General features: G+C 45.1%; 1 protein-coding gene across 2 annotated transcripts in view; it reads right to left on the minus strand.

The window, feature by feature from the left end:
* Positions 1-2,415: 2,415 nt before the first annotated feature.
* Positions 2,416-22,370, minus strand: part of ssx2ipa (synovial sarcoma, X breakpoint 2 interacting protein a) — a 116,161-nt gene continuing 96,206 nt past the window's right edge. For both annotated transcript variants that reach the window (XM_063064796.1, XM_063064797.1), the window contains exon 14: positions 2,416-6,781. In XM_063064796.1, the coding sequence (XP_062920866.1) occupies positions 6,571-6,781 (211 nt within the window). In that variant the 3' untranslated portion in view covers positions 2,416-6,570. The remainder of the gene's footprint in view (positions 6,782-22,370) is intronic.

Genomic DNA, 22,370 nt, shown 5'->3' on the forward strand with positions numbered 1-22,370 from the left:
ATTGATCGTGTGGATAGTCAAGAGGCTCTTTCCCAGGGCTGAGATGGCAAGCACGAGAGGGCACAGTTTTAAGTTGGTTGGAAGTAGGTACAGAGGAGATATTGGGGGGGTAAGCTGTTTTTTTATGTAAACGCAGAGAGTGGTGAGTGCGTGGACGGGCTGCTGGCATCGGTGGTGGAGGCAGATACAATAGGGTCTTTCAAGAGTCTCCTGGATAAGTACATAAAGGGCTATGGGTAATTTTTAAAGTAAGTACACATTCGGCACAGCTTTGTGGGTAGAAGAGCCTCTATTGTGCTGCAGATTTTCTGTTTCTAACCCACCTATTTAACCCCAGCCTAATCACAGAACAAATTACAATGACCAATTATCTTACTAACCGGTACATCTTTGGAATGAGGGAGGGATCCTGAGCACCTGGAGAAAACCCACACATTCACGGGGACAAACTCCTTACAGACAGCATCAGAATCGCACTCCAATGCCCCAAGCTGCAATACCGTCAGGCTAATTGCTACGCTACTGTGACACCCAACCTGTCTTGTAAATTAAACTTTTCCATGCTTGCTTGTATTTTTTTAATATACTGTATAATCACTATTACATATTTTCCAGTACATCTGCTTCTGTATTTTCCTTGAAGCTTTTGTTTTCTACTTGAATCAGGCTATTTTATAGGTTAATTGTTATCAATAGAATTTCTATTATCTCTAGTCTGAGTAATAATTGAGCACAAATGTTTCCTCCTTTGTCTCATCTTTGTTCTCTTAGTTACTCTTTCTTCATTCATTCTTGCACTTTATACCTCATTCTTACTTCTGAAGAACCTTGTTGGTTCTTCAGATCCAACAGCAAGTGATGGACAGATCAAAGAGAAGATCTCTGATTTTGAGGTTTGGAATCATAGGACCATAAGACATAGGAGCAAAATTAGGCCATTAAGTCCATCAAGTCTGCTCCACCATTCCATCAGGGGTGATCTCGGATCCCGCTCAACCTCATACACCTCCCTTCTTACCATCTTCTTTGATGCCCTGACCGATCAGGAAACAATCAACTTCCGCCTTAAATATACACACGGGCTTGGCCTCCACTGCAGTCTGTGGCAGAGCATTCCACAGATTTACTACTCTCTGGCTAAAAAAATTCCTCCTCATCCCTGTTCTAAAGAGTCGTACCTCAATTTTGAGACTGTGCCCTCTATTTCTGGATAGTCGCACCATAGGAAACATCCTCTCCAAATCCATCCTATCTAACATAGAACGTAGAATAGTACAGCACAGTACAGGCCCTTCGGCCCACAATGTTGTGCCAACCCTCAAACCCTGCCTCCCATATAAGCCCCCACCTTAAATTCCTCCAAATACCTGTCTAGTAGTCTCTTAAACTTCACTAGTGTATCTGCCTCCACCACTGACTCAGGCAGTGCATTCCACACACCAACCACTGAGTAAAAAACCTTCCTCTAATATCCCCCTTGAACTTCCCACCCCTTACCTTAAAGCCATGTCCTCTTGTATTGAGCAGTGGTGCCCTGGGGAAGAGGCACTGGCTATCCACTCTATCTATTCCTCTTATATCTTGTACACCACTATCATGTCTCCTCTCATCCTCCTTCTCTCCAAAGAGTAAAGCCCTAGCTCCCTTAATCTCTGATCATAATGCATTCTCTCTAAACCAGGCAGCATCCTGGTGAATCTCCTCTGTACCCTTTCCAATACTTCCACATCCTTCCTATAGTGAGGTGACCAGAACTGGACACAGTACTCCGTGTGGCCTAAGCAGAGTTTTATAGAGCTGCATCATTACATCACGACTCTTAAACTCCATCCCTCCACTTATGAAAGCTAACACCCCATAAGCTTTCTTAACTACCCTATCCACCTGTGAGGCAACTTTCAGGGATCTGTGGACATGTACCCCCAGATCCCTCTGCTCCTCCACACTACCAAGTATCCTGCCATTTACTTTGTACTGTCTTGGAGTTTGTCCTTCCAAAGTGTACCACCTCACACTTCTCTGGGTTGAACTCCATCTGCCACTTCTCAGCCCACTTCTGCATCCTATCAATGTCTCTCTGCAATCTTTGACAATCCTCTATGCTATCTACACCACCACCAACCTTTGTGTCGTCTGCAAACTTGCCAAGCCACCCTTCTACCCCCACATCCAGGTCATTCATAAAAGTCATGAAAAGTAGAGGTCCCAGAACAGATCCTTGTGGGACACCACTAGTCACAATTCTCCAATCTAAATGTACTCCCTCCACCACCACCCTCTGCCTTCTGCAGGCAAGCCAATTCTGAATCCACCTGGCCAAACTTCCCTGGATACCATGCCTTCTAACTTTCTGAATAAGCCTACCGTGTGGAACCTTGTCAAATGCCTTACTAAAATCCATATAGATCACATCCACTGCACTACCCTCATCTATATGCCTGGTCACCTCCTCAAAGAACTCTATCAGGCTTGTTAGACACGATCTGCCCTTCACAAAGCCATGCTGACTGTCCCTGATCAGACCATGATTCTCTAAATGCTCAGACATCCTATCTCTAAGAATCTTTTCCAACAGCTTTCCCACCACAGACGCAAGGCTCACTTTTCTATAATTACCCGGACTATCCTTACTACCTTTTTTGAACAAGGGGACAACATTCGCCTCCCTCCAATCCTCCGGTACCATTCCCGTGGACAACGAGGACAAAAAGATCCTAGCCAGAGGCTCAGCAATCTCTTCCCTCGCCTCATGGAGCAACCTGGGGAATATTCCGTCAGGCCCCGGGGACTTATCCGTCCTAATGTATTTTAACAACTCCAACACCTCCTCTCCCTTAATATCAATATGCTCCAGAACATCAACCTCACTCATATTGTCCTCACCATCATCAAGTTCCCTCTCATTGATGAATACTAAAGAGAAGTATTCATTGAGGACCTCGCTCACTTCCACAGCCTCCAGGCACATCTTCCCACCTTTATCTCTAATCAGTCCTACCTTCACGCCAGTCATCCTTTTTTTCTTCACATAATTGAAGAATGCCTTGGGGTTTTCCTTTACCCTACTCGCCAAGGCCTTCTCCTGCCCCCTTCTTGCTCTTCTCAACCCCTTAAGCTCCTTTTGTGCTTCCCTATATTCCTCAATATAACTTCAATATTTGGTAGGTTTCAAATGAGAGCCCCACGCATTCTTCTAAATTCCAATGAGTACAGGCTCAAAGCTGCCAAATGCACCTCATATGCTAAACCCTTCGCTCCTGGAATGATCCCCATGAACTTCCTCTGGACTCTCCATTGACAACATATTCTTCCTGAGATATGGGGCCCAAAACTGTTAAGACTCCAAGTGTGGCCTGTCTAGTGTCTTATAATGCCTCAGCGTTATCTCCTTGCTTTTACAGTCTATCCCCCCATGAAATAAGTGCCAACATTGCATTGCCTTCTCTACCACAGACTCCACCTGTAATTTAACCTTCTGGAAGTCTTGCGTGAGGACTCCCAAGTTCCTCTGCACCTCTGGTGTTTGAAACTTCTCCCCATTTAGATAATAGTCCGCACTATTGATCCTTTCGCCAAAATGCATTATCACACTGTATTCCAACTTGCCGCTTTCTTGCCCATTTTTCTAATTTGTTTAAATCCTGCTGCAACCGCATTGCTCCCTCAGCGTTACCTACCCCTCCACCTATCTTCATATTGTCCGCAAACTTTGCCACAAAGCCAACAATTCCATTATCTAAAACATTGACAAACAAGGTGAAAAGCAGCGGTTCCAATATTGGCCCCTGAGGAACACCACTAGTCACCGGTAGGGAATCAGAAAAGGCCCCTTTTATTCCCACTCGCTGCTTCTTGCCTGTTACCATTCCATTATCCATGCCAGTATCTTTCCCATAACGCCACAGGATTTTATCTTGTTAAGCGGCCTCATGTGTGGCACCTTATTAAACGCCTTCTGAAAATCCAAGCAAATGACATCCACTGTCTCTCCTTTGTTCACCCTGCTTGTTACTTCCTCGAAGAACTCTTAACAGATTTGTCAGGCAAGATTTCCCTTTACAGAAACCATGCTGACTTTGACTTATTCTATCATTAGTCTCCAAGTACCTCGAAGCCTCACCCTTAATAATAGACTCCAACACTTTCCCAACCACTGAGGTATGGCTAACTGGCCTATAATTTCCTTTCTTTTGCCTTCCTCCCTTCTTAAAGAGTGGAGTGACATTACAATCTTCCAGTCCTCCGGGACCACGTCAGAATCCAGTGATTCTTGATATCATGACCAATGCTTCCATTATCCCTTCAGCAACCTCTCTCAGGACTCTGGGATGTAGTCCATCAGGTCCAGGTGACTTATCCACCTTAAGACCTTTGAGTTTGCCTAGCACTTTTTCCTTTGTCATAGCAATGGCACTCACTCCTGCTCCCTGACACTCACGAAGCTCTGGCCCACTGCTAGTGTCTTCCACAGTGAAGACAGATGCAAAGTACCCATTAAGTTCATCTGCCATTTCTTTGTTCCCCATTACTACCTCCCCAGCATCATTTTCCAGTGGTCCAATATCAACTCTCACCTCCCTTTTACTCTTTATATAACTGAAAAAACTTTTGGTATCCTGTTTTTTATTCTCAGCTAGTCTGCGCTCATATCTTATCTTTTCCCTTCTTATAGCTTTTTAGTCGACCTTGTTGGATTTTAAAAGCTTCCCAATCATCCAACTTCCCACTCACTTTTGCTACCTTTACGCCCTTTTCCTTGGCTTTTATGCAGTCTTTAACTTCCTTTGTCAGGCACAGTTGCCTATGCCTGCCACTTGAGAACCTCTTCCTCTGTGGTAGATATTTGTTTTGTGCCTTGTAAACTATTCCCAGAAACATCTGCCGTATCTGCTCTGCTGTCATCCCCACCAGTACCCTCTGCCAATCCACCTGGGCAAGCTCCTCTCTCGTACCTCTGTAATTCCCTTTATTCCATTGCCATACATGTGTATCAAGCTCCAGTATGAATTCAATCACATTATGATCTCTGCCTCCTAAGGGTTACTTTACATTAAACTCTCAAAGGAGATCTCTGTTATTACACAATGCCCAATCTAGGATAGCCTTTCCCTGAGTAGGCATCCTGTCAATGTCCCGCGGTAACCTCTGACAGACCTCCACACTATCCACAACACCTCCAACCTTTGTGTCATCAGCAGATTTACTAACCCACCCTTTTACTTCCTCATCCAGGTCATATACATACACATATCATCATCCTGGTACCTATCCCCCTGTCATATTAGTTAAAACCAATTATTTAATTATTTTGTATTTTAATGTTACTAATAGCAAGATTATGGGACAGGCCTGCCAGGTTGCCTTTACAGAGATGGAAACAGCCAGTGCTCATTGGGAGAATTCTCAGAGGAATGAGGTTTGTTTAGTTGCTTGTTGTGCTCTATGTTCCTGTGCTGAGCATGCAGGAATGGTGTGTGGCGTCAGAATGTATGGTGACACTTATAGGTTGCCCTCAACACATCCTCGGGTGTGTTGGTTGTGAACAAACAACACATTTCACTGTATGTTTTGATGTACATGCGACTTGGAATCTTGGAAATGCTGCAATGTGCCCCAGCCAGAGATCATGTTCCCAGGCTTGTACTGGGTCTCAGTGCAACAATGCAAGAAACCAAGGACAGAAAGATGACATGTTCTATGCTCTAAATCATTGGTGCTGATTAAACTAAAACAGCCTGTCTGCAAGATTTTAGCTTTCCCCCCCCTGGTTCATCAGGTACTTAACTTCCCAAAACAGAGCCAGACATCAGTCAAAACCTCTAAAGCTGTGCACAAAGCAACACACACAAAATGCTGGTGAACGCAGCAGGCCAGACGGCATCCATAGGAAGAAGCACAGTTGACGGTTTGGGCCGAGACCCTTCGTCAGGGCTATCTGAAAGAAGAGATAGTAAGAGATTGTAAAGTGGGAGGGGGAGGGGGAGATCCGAAATGATAGGAGCTGGGTCAAAATTGTGTGCTGCATCTGCTGGGAACATATTTATTGTTATCCCATCCTTCAAAGACTAAAAATTACATTTAAAGTAGAGTCTCAATATATAAATATGTACCTTAAAAAAACTTCATTATACTTCTCTCAGAACATTTTACAAGGACCTGATTAAAGTTGAGCAACTGTGGCCTATAGTACTGGTTTGACTTGTGCAAAATTTCTTTAGGCCTCAGATACTATCCCAAGTGGTTCACATTACTTCAACTAATCAAAATCAAAATTTTTTTTTTTGAAAATTAAAAAATGCATCTATATAAAATCAATAGCAAAACAGAAATAATCAAAAACTATAATTCAGCCCCAACTTAAGGAAACCTAGTATATCGATGGAAGTTCATAAAAAGTCATCCAGGATTCTTGATCTACAACAGTTGCCACTCAACATACAAAGTGCTGCCTGAAGAAAGCTCCAGTAGTCCAATTGTCACCACAATGGGTATAAATGCACATACATTACTCTAAGGACCCCGGATTGTATTGCAGAATCTGAACTAATAGTTTTATGACTTTTCCACCAGTCATTTGAGACTGGGTTCAATTGCAGATCGAAGGAAATTTTCATCCGAGTCCCCTTCATCCCGAGAATGGTTCCAAACTGCAGAGGACTCTTTGAAAAGTGAGGGATCAGGGCCTGCCTTCGAGGGGCTCCTCCACATCTCATGAGAGATTCCGTTACTGCTCCGGGTCACTTCAGAACTCCCCACACCCCTTTTTGGTACATGTCTCAAGCTGGAAATAAAATGAAAATTATTATTAGAAGACATTCCTGTATTTAGGCCAAATACAAGCAAAATCACAGCAGGTTCTGAAAAAATTCTTTGATGCAGTTATATTATTGGATGGCAGGATGGAGATACGAGAGGTGATTGATAAGTTCATGGCCTAAGGCAGGAGGAGTCAATTTCAGAAAACCTAGCACATTTATTTTTCAACATAGTCTCCTCCTACATGTACACACTTAGTCCAGCGGTCATGGAGTATATACAGCTCTCGTTACATACACGTGCAGTTCAACTCGGAGTGAAGCTGCAGAAAGTTTGAAGTTTCTCCTCATCTCTTTCTACTTTAGGCCACAAACTTATTAATCACTCCTGCTGTGGACCACTTCTGGAGGTCTAAGACACCAAGTTCTTCAAAGAAGGGATCCGTATGCTCCACGATCGCTGGACTAAGTGTGTAAATGTAGGAAAAATAAATGTGCTAGTTTTTCTAAAATTGACTCCTTCTACCTTAGGCCACAAACTTATCAATCACCCCTCGCATGTCTCTACCAAGGAGGTGTAAGGCACTCCTTCCCTCTGCTAGCCTGCAGTCACCCTTTTTGCAAGGTGTACCATCTGCTTAGCCCCCCTGATCTGGGTCACATAAAGCCATGGGAGCAGGTGGTGGATGGTCATAGGAGCAGCCGGTGCATATCACAAGCCCTGGTTATGCGACCACTGACACCAGGCAGACGATCTCTGAAGAGTATTGATAATGGCTGGGGTCACCCATCTTGTAAAGACACTGCTCAGAAGAAAGCAATGGCAACCCATCTTTGAAGAAAAAGTTGCCAAGAACATTGCTCACGTCATCCAACACAGTGCATTATGAATATTACTGCATTGCTGCAGTAGAAACACAATGAAATAAAGCATTTGCAAAGCACTTTGCTTTTCCCAGCTTAATGAAAGGCAGAATTCAGTGTTTTTCCTCTCTCCCTCTCTCTTTACTAAGTTTTTGTGTTTTTTTAAAACAAAGATAATCAAACCACAGTAGGTCAGTGGCAGGGTCCTGACAAGTGTTGTGGAACACAGGGACCTGGTAGTACAAGTGCAGTATATTGAAAGGTGCTGTACAAGTAGGCAGGGTAGGTAGCCAGTCATTCAGCATGTTGGCCTTCAGTGTGGACAGTGAGTTTAGAAGCAGGGACAACACATTGTAGTTAAACAAGTCACTCGTGAGGCTGCATTACGAGTACTGAGTGCTGTTTTAGTTACCCTGTTATAGGAAAGTCATTGTCAAGATGGAGAGTGTGCAGAAAGAGTACAAGGATCCTGCTGGACAGGAGGGCCTGAGCTTTAGGGAGAGGTTGTCACGCTGGATCTTTATTCCTGGGAGTGCAGGACAGTGAGGGGGGATCTCATACAAGTTTTTAAAATCACGAGGGGTCTTGATCAGGTGGGCGGTCATAGTATATTTCCCAGGGTTGGGGAGTCCAAAACTAGAAGGCACAGGTACAAAAGAGAAGAGATTTAACACAGAACTGAAATGGAACTTCTTTCACAGAGTAGCTGGAATGAGCCGTCAGAGGAAGTGGTCATGGCAGAAACAATGTAACATTTAAAAGGCATTTGTGGGTACATGGAGGAGAAGTGCTTGGATGGTTATGGGCCAAATACAAAGGCAACTGGGACTAGCAGGGAGAATGCTGAGGTCAGCATGGTCCAGCTGGGGTGAAGGGCCAGTTCCAGGCCAAGCCAGTATCTAATTATCAATCCCTAGTTGCCATTGAGAGGTGGTGGTGAGCTGCCTTCATGAACTGCTGCACTCTGAGATGTGGGGTATACACATGGTGCTATAAAGATAAAAGATTATAAAAATTTGCTTTGTCACATGTACATCAAAACATAACGAAATGTGTCATTTGTGTTAACGATTAACACAATCCGAGGATGCTGAGGGCAGCCCACAACGCACTAAACCTAACCTGTTCACCTTTGAAATACGAGAGGAAACTGCAGTTCCTACGGGAAACCCATGTGGTCATGGGGAGAATGTACAAATTCCTTGCACATCTGTGGGAATTGAAATCCGATTGCTGATGTTGTGAAGAGTTATGCTAACCCCTGGACTACCGTGGTGTGCTCAGATAGCGTGCTTCTTGGAAGGAAACCTTCAGGTAGTGTTCCTATTCTCCTTGGCATTGCAGATGGTTGGAATCGTGGGTCTGGGCAGGACAAGCAGAGTAAACCGAGTACACTGTGGTACGCTCTGCGGCTACTGTGCATCAGTGCTGAACCGATTGCATGTCCCAGGTGAGGGACTGCATACCAAGCATGTGTCCAGTCATGCTGAGCACCAGTGTTGTCAGATGTGCACTCAGTCGGGCGGGGGGGGGGTGTAACAAGGTAGCGTTTCGGCACCAGCAACACAGTTCCATTCCCACCGACATCTGTAAGATCATGTGGATTTCCACCGGCTGCTCCTGCTTCCTCCCACAGTTCAAAGATATACAGCTTAGATGAGGGTTAGTAGGCTGTGGGAATCCTGTGTTGGCACTAGGTGGCTACATGCAGGCTGCCTCCAACATAATCCTCAAACGACATACCTCGCCATGTTTTGATGTACATGTGGCAGAGTTAACATTTGTACTCAAGAGACAGCAGCCCTATGAGAAGGTGATGAGCTGCAGCTCCTGAGGTATAGTGTACACAACAATGTACAGGATATTTCCTCATGCTCTGAATTGTGCTTTGTCTATGGTGGAAAGGTCAGGAGAGTCAGGAGACAAGTATTTCAACAATGATTAGCTCACCTCTGATCTTTAGGATAGTGTAATGCTTTACAACACCAGCAATCAGGGTTCAATTCAGTGCCACGGTCACGTAGCAGTTAGTGCAACACTAACAGCTCAGGCATTAGGAACTCAGAGATCAAATCCGAAGACATCTGTAAGGAGTCTGTACGTTTTCCCTGTGACAGTGTGGGTTTCCTCCCACATTCCAAATACATATGGGCTAGTAACGGTTTGTAAATTGTGAGCACGGATGGCGATGCTAGAAGCATAGTGACATCTGTGACCTGATCACAGCAAACATTCAGGGTACTTTGGTCACCAACCCATGGAAAGTTCATTGTATGTTTCAATGTACATGTGACAAATAAAGCATCTTTATCTTTAGTACGGGACTGTTGAAAGTATAAAGAAATTAGCTACTTATCATGAATTAGTACAAATATTCAGTGTTGTACCATTTTCAATATACCATTTTAACAAGTGTTAAGCAATTTCAAGTTCCTAGGTGTCAAGATCTCTGAGGATCTAACCTGGTCCAAACATATTGATGTAGTTATAAAGAAGACAAGATGGTAGCTATACTCCATTAGGAGTTTGAAGAGATTTGGCATGTCAACAAATACACTTAAAAACTTCTACAGATGTACTGTGGAGAGCATTCTGACAGGCTGCAGCACTGTCTGGTATGGAGGGGCTACTGCACAGGACCGAAAGAAGCTGCAGAAGATTGTAAATCTAGTCAGCTCCATTTTGGGTACTAGCCTACAAAATACCCAGGACACCTTTAGGGAGCGGTGTCTCAGAAAGGTAGCGTCCATTATTAAGGACCGCCAGCACCCAGGACATGCCTTTTTTTCACTGTTACCATCAGGTGGGAGATACAGAAGCCTGAAGAAACACACTCAGTGATTCAGGAACAGCTTCTTCCCATCTGCCATCTGATTCTTAAATGGACATTGAACTTTTGGACACTACCTCACTTTTTAAAAAAATGTACAGTATTTCTGTTTTTGCACATATTTAAAATCTATTCAATATACATATACTGTAATTGACTTGTTTATTTATCTTTCCTCTGCTAGATTATGTATTGCATTGACCTGCTGTTACTAAGTTAATAAATTTTGGTGATAAGAAACCTGATTCTGATTCTAGAGAAAGTGGTTGAGGTGGGTACAATACAGCTGTTGGATAGGTGCAGGGATTGGAAAGGTATGGAAGGTCATAGGCCAAGTGACAGCAAATGGAACTAGCTTAGATGGACCAGTGGGCCAAAGGGCCTGTTTACCCACTGTATGACTGACTCATTAAGCAAAGCAGCGGACAGGAAGAATCCCTTTTGCAGTAAGAGACTTGGACCAGCTGGACAACAGTAATACCTACGTCAGGCTATTATTTATTGATTACAGCTCAGTGTTCAACACCATCATACCTGTAACCCGTGCTTCTGCATCTCCCTCTGTAACTGCACGCTTAACGTCCCCATCCTGGGCCCAAAATATTGACGCAATTACAGACAACATGACCTACCAAATCTCCTCCAACTCCCGAATGAAATACAGCCAAAGACTCCAGCAAATTTCTGCAGAGGTAGCATTCTAACCGGTTGCATCACTGTCAGGTATGGGGGAGGGGCCACCGCACAGGATTGAAAAAAGCTGCAGAAAATTGCAAAATGAGCCAGCTCCACATGGGTACTAGCCCTCCATATCCCTACTATCCATGTACCTATCCAGACTTCTCTTAAATGTTGAAATCAAGCTTCCATGCACCACTTGTGCTGGCAGCTCATCCACATTCTCACGGCCCTCTGAGTGAAAAAGATTCCCCTCATGTTCCTCTTAAACTTCTTACATTTCACTCTTAAAGCCATGACCTCTGATCATAGTCCCACCCAATCTCAGTGGAATAAGCAACACACAAAGTTGCTGGTGAACGCAGCAGGCCAGGCAGCATCTCTAGGAAGAGGTACAGTCGACGTTTCAGGTCGAGACCCTTCGTCAGGACTAACTGAAAGAAGAGTTAGTAAGAGATTTGAAAGTGGGAGGGGGAGGGGGAGATCCAAAATGATAGGAGAAGACAGGAGGGGGAGGGATGGAGCCAAGAGCTGGACAGGTGATTGGCAAAAGCGATATGAGAGGATCATGGGACAGGAGGTCCGGGGAGAAAGACAAGGGGGGGGGGGAACCAGAGGATGGGCAAGGGGTATAGTCAGAAAGACAGAGGGAGAAAAAGGAAGGTGAGAGAAAGAATGTGTGTATAAAAATAAATAACAGATGGGGTACGAGGGGGAGGTGGGGCATTAGCGGAAGTTAGAGAAGTCAGTGTTCATGCCATCAGGTTGGAGGCTACCCAGACGGAATATAAGGTGTTGTTCCCCCAACCTGAGTGTGGCTTCATCTTTACAGTAGAGGAGGCCGTGGATAGACATGTCAGAATGGGAATGGGATGTAGAATTAAAATGTGTGGCCACTGGGAGATCCTGCTTTCTCTGGCGGACAGAGCGTAGGTGTTCAGCAAAGCGGTCTCCCAGTCTGCGTCGGGTCTCGCCAATATATAGAAGGCCACATCGGGAGCACCGGACGCAGTATATCACCCCAGCCGACTCACAGGTGAAGTGTCACCTCACCTGGAAGGACTGTTTGGGGCCCTGAATGGTGGTAAGGGAGGAAGTGTAAGGGCATGTGTCGCACTTGTTCTGCTTACAAGGATAAGTGCCAGGAGAGAGATCAGTGGGGAGGGATGGGGAGGGGTACGAATGGACAAGGGAGTCGCGTAGGGAGCGATCCCTGCGGAAAGCGGGGGGGGGCAGAGGGAAAGATGTGCTTAGTGGTGGGATCCCGTTGGAGGTGGCGGAAGTTACAGAGAATAATATGTTGGACCCGGAGGCTGGTGGGGTGGTAGGTGAGGGTCAGGGGAACCCTATTCATAGTGGGGTGGCAGGAGGATGGAGGGAGAGCAGATGTACGTGAAATGGGGGAGATGCATTTGAGAGCAGAGTTGATAGTGGAGGAAGGGAAGCCCCTTTCTTTAAAAAAGGAGGACATCTCCCTCATCCTGGAATGAAAAGCCTCATACTGAGAGCAGATGCGGTGGAGACAGAGGAACTGCGAGAAGGGGATGGCATTTTTGCAAGAGACAGGGTCAGAAGAGGAATAGTCCAGATAGCTGTGAGATTCAGGAGGCTTATAGTAGACATCAGTGGATAAGCTGTCTCCAGAGACAGAAAGATCTAGAAAGGGGAGGGAGGTGTCGGAAATGGACCAGGTAAACTTGAGGGCAGGGTGAAAGTTGGAGGCAAAGTTAATAAAGTCAACGAGCTCAGCATGCGTGCAGGAAGCAGCGCCAATGCAGTCGTCGATGTAGCGAAGGAAAAGTGGGGGACAGATACCAGAATAGGCACGGAACATAGATTGTTCCACAAAGCCAACAAAAAGGCAGGCATAGCTAGGACCCATACCAGTGCCCATAGCTACACCTTTAGTTTGGAGGAAGTGGGAGGAGCCAAAGGAGAAATTATGAAGAGTAAGGACTAATTCCGCTAGACGGAGCAGAGTGGTGGTAGAGGGGAACTGATTAGGTCTGGAATCCAAAAAGAAGCGTAGACATGCAGAAATGAGTTCGGTGGGGCAGGAGCAAGCTGAGACAATAGGTCTGCCAGGACAGGCAGGTTTGTGGATCTTGGGTAGGAGGTAGAAACGGGAAGTGCGAGGTGTGGGAACTATAAGGTTGGTAGCAGTGGATGGGAGATCCCCTGAGCGGATAAAGTCGGTGATGGTGTGGGAGACAATGGCCTGGTGCTCCTTAGTGGGGTCACGATCGAGGGGTAAATAACAGGAGGTATCCACGAGTTGTCGCTGTGCCTCGGCAAGGTAGAGGTCAGTATGCCAGACTACAACAGCACCCCTCTTATTGGCGGGTTTAATAATAAGGTTAGCATTAGTGCGGAGGGAGTGGAGAGCAGAGCGTTCCGGAGGAGTGAGGTTGGAATGGGAACAAGGTGCGGTGAAGTCGAGACGGTTGATGTCCCGTCTGCAGTTAGCGATAAAGAGATCCAGAGCAGGCAGAAGACCAGAGCGGGGTGTCCATGAAGAAGAGGAGGGTTGAAGATGGGAGAAGGGGTCATTGGTAGGGGTGGAAGAGTCCTTGCCGAAGAAGTAGGCTCGGAGACAGAGACGGTGGAAGAAGAATTCTGCATCGTGGCGAACTCGTTTCTGCATACCTCGACACGGTTTTATCCCCCCTTGTTCAATCCCTTCCTACCTATGTTCGTGACACTTCTCACGCTCTTAAACTTTTCGATGATTTTAAGTTCCCTGGCCCCCACCGCTTTATTTTCACCATGGATGTCCAGTCCCTATATACTTCCATCCCCCATCAGGAAGGTCTCAAAGCTCTACGCTTCTTTTTGGATTCCAGACCTAATCAGTTCCCCTCTACCACCACTCTGCTCCGTCTAGCGGAATTAGTGCTTACTCTTAATAATTTCTCCTTCGGCTCCTCCCACTTCCTCCAAACTAAAGGTGTAGCTATGGGCACCCGTATGGGTCCTAGCTATGCCTGCCTTTTTGTTGGCTTTGTGGAACAATCTATGTTCCGTGCCTATTCTGGTATCTGTCCCCCACTTTTCCTTCGCTACATTGACCACTGCATTGGCGCTGCTTCCTGCACGCGTACTGAGCTCGTTGACTTTATTAACTTTGCCTCCAACTTTCACCCTGCCCTCAAGTTTACCTGGTCCATTTCCGACACCTCCCTCCCCTTTCTAGATCTTTCTGTCTCTGGAGACAGCTTATCCACTGATGTCTACTATAAGCCTCCTGACTCTCACAGCTACCTGGACTATTCCTCTTCTCACCCTGTCTCTTGCAAAAATGCCATCCCCTTCTCGCAATTCCTTGGTCTCCGCCGCATCTGCTCTCAGGATGAGGCTTTTTCATTCCAGGACGAGGGAGATGTCCTCCTTTTTTAAAGAAAGGGGCTTCCCTTCTCCACTATCAACTCTGCTCTCAAACGCATCTCCCCCATTTCACGTACATCTGCTCTCACTCCACCCTCCCGCCACCCCACTAGGAATAGGGTTCCCCGGTCCTCACCTACCACCCCACCAGCCTCCGGGTCCAACATATTATTCTCCGTAACTTCAGCCAGCTCCAACGGGATCCCACCACTAAGCACATCTTTCCCTCCCCCCTCCCTGCTTTCCGCAAGGATCGCTCCCTATGCGACTCCCTTGTCCATTCGTCCCCTCCCATCACTCGCCACTGATCTCCCTCCTGGCACTTATCCTTGTAAGCGGAACAAGTGCTACACATGCCTTTACACTTCCTCCCTTACCACCATTCAGGGCCCCAGACAGTCCTTCCAGGTGAGGCAACACTTCACCTGTGAGTCGGCTGGGGTGATATACTGCGTCCGGTGCTCCCGATGTGGCCTTCTATATATTGGCGAGACCCGACGCAGACTGGGAGACCGCTTTGCTGAACACCTACGCTCTGTCCGCCAGAGAAAGCAGGATCTCCCAGTGGCCACACATTTTAATTCCACATCCCATTCCCATTCTGACATGTCTATCCACGGCCTCCTCTACTGTAAAGATGAAGCCACACTCAGGTTGGAGGAACAACACCTTATATTCCATCTGGGTAGCCTCCAACCTGATGGCATGAACATCGACTTCTCTAACTTCCGCTAATGCCCCACCTCCCCCTCGTACCCCATCTGTTATTTATTTTTATACACACATTCTTTCTCTCACTCTCCTTTTTCTCCCTCTGTCTCTCTGACTATACCCCTTGCCCATCCTCTGGTTCCCCCCTCCCTTATCTTTCTCCCCGGACCTCTTGTCCCATGATCCTCTCATATCCCTTTTGCCAATCACCTGTCCAGCTCTTGGCTCCATCCCTCCCCCTCCTGTCTTCTCCCTATCATTTTGGATCTCCCCCTCCCCCTCCCACTTTCAAATCTCTTACTAAGTCTTCCTTCAGTTAGCCCTGACGAAGGGTCTCGGCCTGAAACATCGACTGTACCTCTTCCTGGAGATGCTGCCTGGCCTGCTGCATTCACCAGCAACTTTGATGTGTGTTGCTTGAATTTCCAGCACCTGCATAATTCCTGTTGTTTCAGTGGAATTAAGATTGCTTGCACTTACCTCATCTATATCCCTCATAATTTTGTACACCTCTATCGAATCTCCTCTCAATCTCCTACGTTCTAAATAATAGTCCAAACTAATTCAATCTTTTCCTAGAAGCCTGCTCCTCCTGAACCAGCAACATCCTTGTAAATTTTCTCTGTATTCTTTCAACCTTGTTTACTTCTTTCCTGTAGGTAGGTGACCAAAATTGCACACAATACTCCATATTATGCCTCACCAGTGTCATATACAACTTCAACGCAAGATCCTATCTTCTGTACTCAATACATTGATTTATAAAGGTCAATATGCCACAGCTTTCTTTACAACCCTATCAACCCGTGACACCGCTTACAACAAATTATGGACCTTTATTTCCAGAGCCCTTTGTTCATCCACAGTCTTCAGTGCCCTACCATTTACTGCGCAAGACCCATCCTGATGGTCTTACCGAAGTGCAACTCCTCGCACTTGTCTCTATTATATTTCACCTGCCATTTTTCAGCCAGTCCAGATCTCTCTGTAAGCCGTGACAGTCTTCCTTGCTGTCCACAACACCCCTAGTCTTAGTAACAAATAAAAGAAAATCTGCAGATGCTGGAAATCCAAGCAGCACATACAAAATACTGAAGGAACTCAGCAGGCCAGGCAGCATCTATGGAAAAAGAGTACAGTCAATGTTTTGGGCAGAGACCCTCCAGCAGATTGCTGCCTGGCCTGCTGAGCTCCTCCAGCATTTCGTGTGCTCGCCCAGTCTTGGCGTATTCCTCAAATTTGCTGATCCAGTTTAACCACATTATCATTCAGATCATTGATATAGATGACAAACAACAACAGACCCAGCGCTGATCCCTGCAGCACACCGCCAGTCAAAATCCTCTAGTCAGAGAGGCAACCATCTACTACTACACTCTGGTTTCCCCCACAAAGCCAGTGTCCTATCCAATTTACTACCTCATCTTGAATGCCAAGCGACTGAACCTTCTTGACCAACCTCTCATGCAGGACCTCATCAAATACCTTGCTGAAATAAATTCCGTGCCTTGCTTCATCCACTTTCCAGGTAACTTCCTTGAAACATATAAGATTAGTGTCAGATCTCTCAGTGGGAGAGCATTTTGGAGATAGTGATCATAATTCTATCTCCTTTGCAATAGCATTGGGGAGAGATAGGAACAGACAAGTTAGAAAAGCATTTAATTGGAGTAAGGGGAATTATGAGGCTATCAGGCAGGAAATTGGAAGCTTAAATTGGGAACAGATGTTCTCAGGGAAAAGTACGGAAGAAATGCGGCAAACATTCAGGGGATATTTGTGTGGAGTACTGCATAGGTATGTTCCAATGAGACAGGGAAGTTATGGTATGGCACAGGAACCATGGTGTACAAAGGCTGTAATAAATCTAGTCAAGAAGAAAAGCTTACAAAAGGTTCGGAGAGCTAGATAATGCTAGAGATCTAGAAGATTATAAGGCTAACAGGAAGGAGCTTAAGAAGGAAATTAGGAGAGCCAGAAGGGGCCATGAGAAGGCCTTGGCGGGCAGGATTAAGGAAAACCCCAAGGCATTCTACAAGTACGTGAAGAGCAAGAGGATAAGACGTGAAAGAATAGGACCTAATAAGTGTGACAGTGGGAAAGCGTGTATGGAACCGGAGAAAATAGCAGAGGTACCTAATGAATACTTTACTTCAGTATTCACTATGGAAAAGAATCTTGGTGATTGTACTGATGACTTGCAGCAGACTGAAAAGCTTGAGCATGTAGATATTAAGAAAGAGGATGTGCTGGAGCTTTTGGAAAGTATCAAGTTGGATAAGTCGCTGGGACCAGATGAGATGTACCCCAGGCTGCTGTGGAAGGCAAGGGAGGACATTGCTGAGCCTCTGGCGATGATCTTTGAATCATCAATGGGGACAGGAGAGATTCCGGAGGATTGGAGGGTTGCGGATGTTGTTCCCTTATTCAAGAAAGGGAGTAGAGATAGCCCAGGAAATTATAGACCAGCGAGTCTTACTTCAGTGGTTGGTAAGTTGATGGAGAAGATCCAGAGAGACAGGATTTATGAACATTCGGAGAGGTATAATATGATTAGGAATAGTCAGCATGGCTTTGTCAAGGGCAGGTCGTGCCTTACGAGCCTGACTGAATTTTTTGAGGATGTGACTAAACACATTGATGAAGGAACAGCAATTGATGTAGTGTATATGGATTTCAGCAAGGCATTTGACAAGGTACCCCATGCAAGGCTTATTGAGAAAGTAAGGAGGCATAGGATCCAAGGGGACATTGCTTTGTGGATCCAGAACTGGCTTGCCCACAGAAGGCAAAGAGTGGTTGTAGAGGGGTCATATTCTGCATGGAGGTTGGTGACCAGTGGTGTGCCTCAGGGATCTGTTCTGGGACCCTTACTCTTCGTGATTTTTATAAATGACCTGGATGAAGTAGAGGAAGGATGGGTTAGTAAGTTTGCTGATGACACAAAAGTTGGAGGTGTTGTGGATACTGTGGAGGGCTGTCAGAGGTTACAGCGGGACACTGATAGGATGCAAAACTGGGCTGAGAAATGGCAGATGGAGCTCAACCCAGATAAGTGTGAAGTGGTTCATTTTGGTTGGTCAAATATGATGGCAGAATATAGTATTAATGGTAAGACTCTTGGCAGTGTGGAGGATCAGAGGGTTCTCGGGGTCCGAGTCCACAGGATGCTCAAAGCAGCTGTGCAGGTTCACTCTGTGGTTAAGAAGGCATATGGTGTACTGGCCTTCATTAATCGTGGAATTGAGTTTAGGAGCCGAGAGGTAATGTTGCAGCTATATAGGATCCTGCTCAGACCCCACTTGAAGTACTGTGCTCGGTTCTGGTCGCCTCACTACAGGAAGGATGTGGAAACCATAGAAAGGGTGCAGAGGAGATTTACAAGGATGTTGCCTGGATTGGGGAGCTTGCCTTATGAAAACAGGTTGAGTGAACTCGGCCTTTTCTCCTTGGAGCGACGGAGGATGAGAGGTGACCTGATAGATTTATATAAGATGATGAGAGGCATTGATCATGTGGATAGTCAGAGGTTTTTTCCCAGGGCTGAAATGGTTGCCACAAGAGGGCACAGTTTAAGGTGCTGGAGACGTAGGTACAGAGGAGATGTCAGGGGTAAGTTGTTGTTGTTGTTGTTTTTTTAAAAACGCAGAGAGTGGTGAGTGCATGGAATGGCCCATCAGCAACGATGGTAGAGGCGGATACGATAGGGTCTTTTAAGAGACTTTTGGATAGATACAGGGAGATTAGAAAAATAGAGGGCTATGGGTAAGCCTGGTAATTTCTAAAGGTAGAGACATGTTTAGCACAACTTTGTGGGCCGAAGGGCCTGTATTGTGCTGTAGGTTTTCTATGTTTCTATGACCTACCACATATGAAGCCATGCTGACTATCTTTAATCAGTACATGTCTATCCAAATACTCACATGTCTGATCCCTTAAAATACCTTCTAATAACTTTCCCCACAACTGATGTCAGACTCACTGGCCTATGATTTCCTGGTTTATGTTTTTAAAAACATTAGCTCTCTTCCAATCCTCTGGTCCCTCTCCTGACACTAAGGGTGGTTTAAATACCCCTGCTAGGGCCTGGGCAATTTCTGCACTTGCCTCCTGAAGGCTCCGAGGGAACACCTTGTTAGACCCTGGGGATTTTATCCACCCTGATTTGCTTCAGAACATCAAACACCTCCTCCTCTGTAATCTATACAGGGTCCATGAAGTTGATGCCACCTTGCCTCATCTCTGTAGACTTTGTGTCAGTCTCCTGAGTACATACAAATGCAAAGAATGCATTTAAGATCTTGCCCATCTGTTGTGACTCTGCACATGGATTCTCATTCTGATCTTCCAGAGGACCAATTTTGTCCCTTGCAATCCTTTTGCTCTTAACATCTCTGTAGAATCCCTAAGCATTCTCCTTCGCCTTGTCTGCTAGGGCAATTTCATGTCTTCTTTTAGCCCTTGTGTTTCTTTAAGTGTTCTCTTGCATTCCTTATACTCCATAAGTACCTCATTTGTTCCTACCTGCCTATATCTGCTATGCATCTCCTCTTTGTTCTTAAACAGGGCCTCAATATCTCGTTAAAACCAAGGTTCCCTACTCGTTATCTTTAGCTTTATTCTGACTAGCACATGCAAGCTTTGTACTCTCAAAATTTCACTTTTTGAAGGCCTCCTACTTACCAATTACACCATTGCCAGAAAGCATTCTGTCCCAAACCACACTGGCCAAATCATTTCTGATACCATCAAAATTGGCTTTCGACCAATTTAGAATCTCAAATCATGGATCAACCAATCTTTTTTGCATGTGCAATTCTGATTTAGATCATGCTTTATTGTATTAATACAGTTATGCTGTTAGGTATCTTATTTTCTGCAGATTTTCTGAAAATGCAATGTGTTCCTTTAATTATATTGTACAATCAAGTATTTCATTTCTTTTTTAAAATAGTAATTCAGTTGATTAAGTTAGGCTTGTTGTAATAATCAATGGGATAGTTAACATTTTGTCCAATAAGATGCCCCAGAATATTCTAGAGGATTCCGGGGGTGGGGGGGGGGCAGGAGTTTTGGAGGAAGAAGGAAGAAGGAAAATGGAAAAGGATGACAATCACAGCTGAAGAACATGAACTCACTTGGAATGACAGATACTGCTGTCAAATCTTAATGCAAACAATGGGCTCACAGAGAATGTACAGATAACTTTTAATTAGCTAGTTATCACACAACCTTGGAGAAAGTTCAAGACACTTTGTCCTTGAATATGTACTTCTGCTTTGTTTGGACTGCGTTTCAGGTGGAATTGTTCAGTACTGTGAGTAAACGGAGTGAAACAAACCTGGATTGACTACACAACAATGAGCTCCAATGATTATGTGCACATAATAGGCTAATTATGTGTAATGGATTCTTTTCTTTATTGTGTTTGTTATAGTTGAAAATATTTTGTCGATGCAATTTTAATCTAAGCTTATTAGTGTAAGTTAACTTATTGCTTTCTGGTGAACAGTAAATTTGCATGGTGGTCAGTGTTCATTCAAGTAATAATCCTACTTTCCCTTCAAGGAACATTCAAACTTGTGTTTTGTATTGATCCAAATCATATTTACCTTGGACATATTTATTTATTGGAAATAGCCTTCTCATCATTATTCCCATGTATTGTCCAGTAATGTTGCTGTGAGCTTGCATTCACGGTAATAGTCAACTCATTATGAGCCTACGGTGTGAAGGTTACAAATATTTACTTTGAAAATAATAGCATTGTGCTCACTGTAGGGCAAAGTTCCCCTACACAAACCTCTGTCACCTGCCCAGTCTCATTTCCTAATAGAAAATCAAGTATTACATTCTTGGGACTTCTATGTGCTGTTTAAGGAATGCTTCCCGAACACAAACTCTATTCCATCTAGTAATTTTACAGTATGGGAGTCCCAGTCAACATGTGGAAAGTTGAAATTCACGCACTATAACAATCTTACATTTCTTGCAACAGTCTGCAATCCTTCTACCAATTTGTTCCTGGTCTGTAATATAGCCCTGTTAATGTGGTCATATCTTTCTTACTTCTCAGTTCCATCCATAACACTTCATTAGACAAGTTCTCCAGTCTATCCTGATGGAGCACTGCCATGACATTTTTCCTGGCCAGCAATGCCACCCCCTCCTCCTTTAATCCCTCCCACTTTGTCAGAACCCCAGAATGTTGAGCACCAGTCCTCTCTTGCAACCAAGTCTCACTAATGGCTACAGCATCATAAATCCATAATTCAGTCCTGATGAAGGGTCTTGACCCAAAACATCGACAGTTTACTCTTTTCCATAGATGCTGCTTGGCCTGTAAGTTCCTCCAACATTTTGTGTGCATTGCTTGGATTTCCAGCATCTGCAGATGTTCTCGACATAGTTCTATGTGTTGATCCATGCCGAACTCATCTGCCTTTCCTACGATACTTCTTGCACTGAAGTAGATGCAGCTCAGGGCACTAAATAAATAATCTGGGGTGCTAAGACTTTTGCACATTACTGTAGTAATTTTATATATTGCACTGTACTGCTGCCGCAAAAAACAAACAAATTTCATGACATATGTGAGGAATGATAAACGTGATTCTGATACGTGACTCTATTGTGGACTGAGAGTGGGAAGATGACAGGGAGAAAGAAATCATGGTTGGGAAAAGGGGTGGGATGCACCAGAGGGACATCCTGTAATGATCAATAAAGCAATTGCTTGGAATCAAATGACCTTGTCTGGTGTCTCAGGGCTGGGTGCGCCTGCACCTACGCCACCCGTGGGGGGGCCCCCGGCACTGCTTCTCTGCCACCTGTCCCACACCCCACCTGCAGCACTTCACCTTCACCGTTCTCAACATCCTTTGCTCCAGTTTACAAACTTACTCTGTTCCACATTGCCAAATACAGTACTGTGCAAAAGTCTTGGGCACCCTCGCTTTTCATGTTCCCTTAAACATTTCACCTTTCATACTTAACCCATGACCTCTAGTTCTAGTCTCAACCAACCTTAGTGGCAAAAGCCTGCTTGAATTTACCCTATTCACTCCCCCATGGACAGTCCTAAGCCCACCTGCAAAAGGAGGGATGGGGAGGGGGCTAGCAAACGCACCCCATAAAAACCCAAAGCT

Source organism: Mobula hypostoma, chromosome 12 (assembly GCF_963921235.1).
Source record: "Mobula hypostoma chromosome 12, sMobHyp1.1, whole genome shotgun sequence".
Lineage (NCBI taxonomy): Eukaryota > Metazoa > Chordata > Chondrichthyes > Myliobatiformes > Myliobatidae > Mobula > Mobula hypostoma.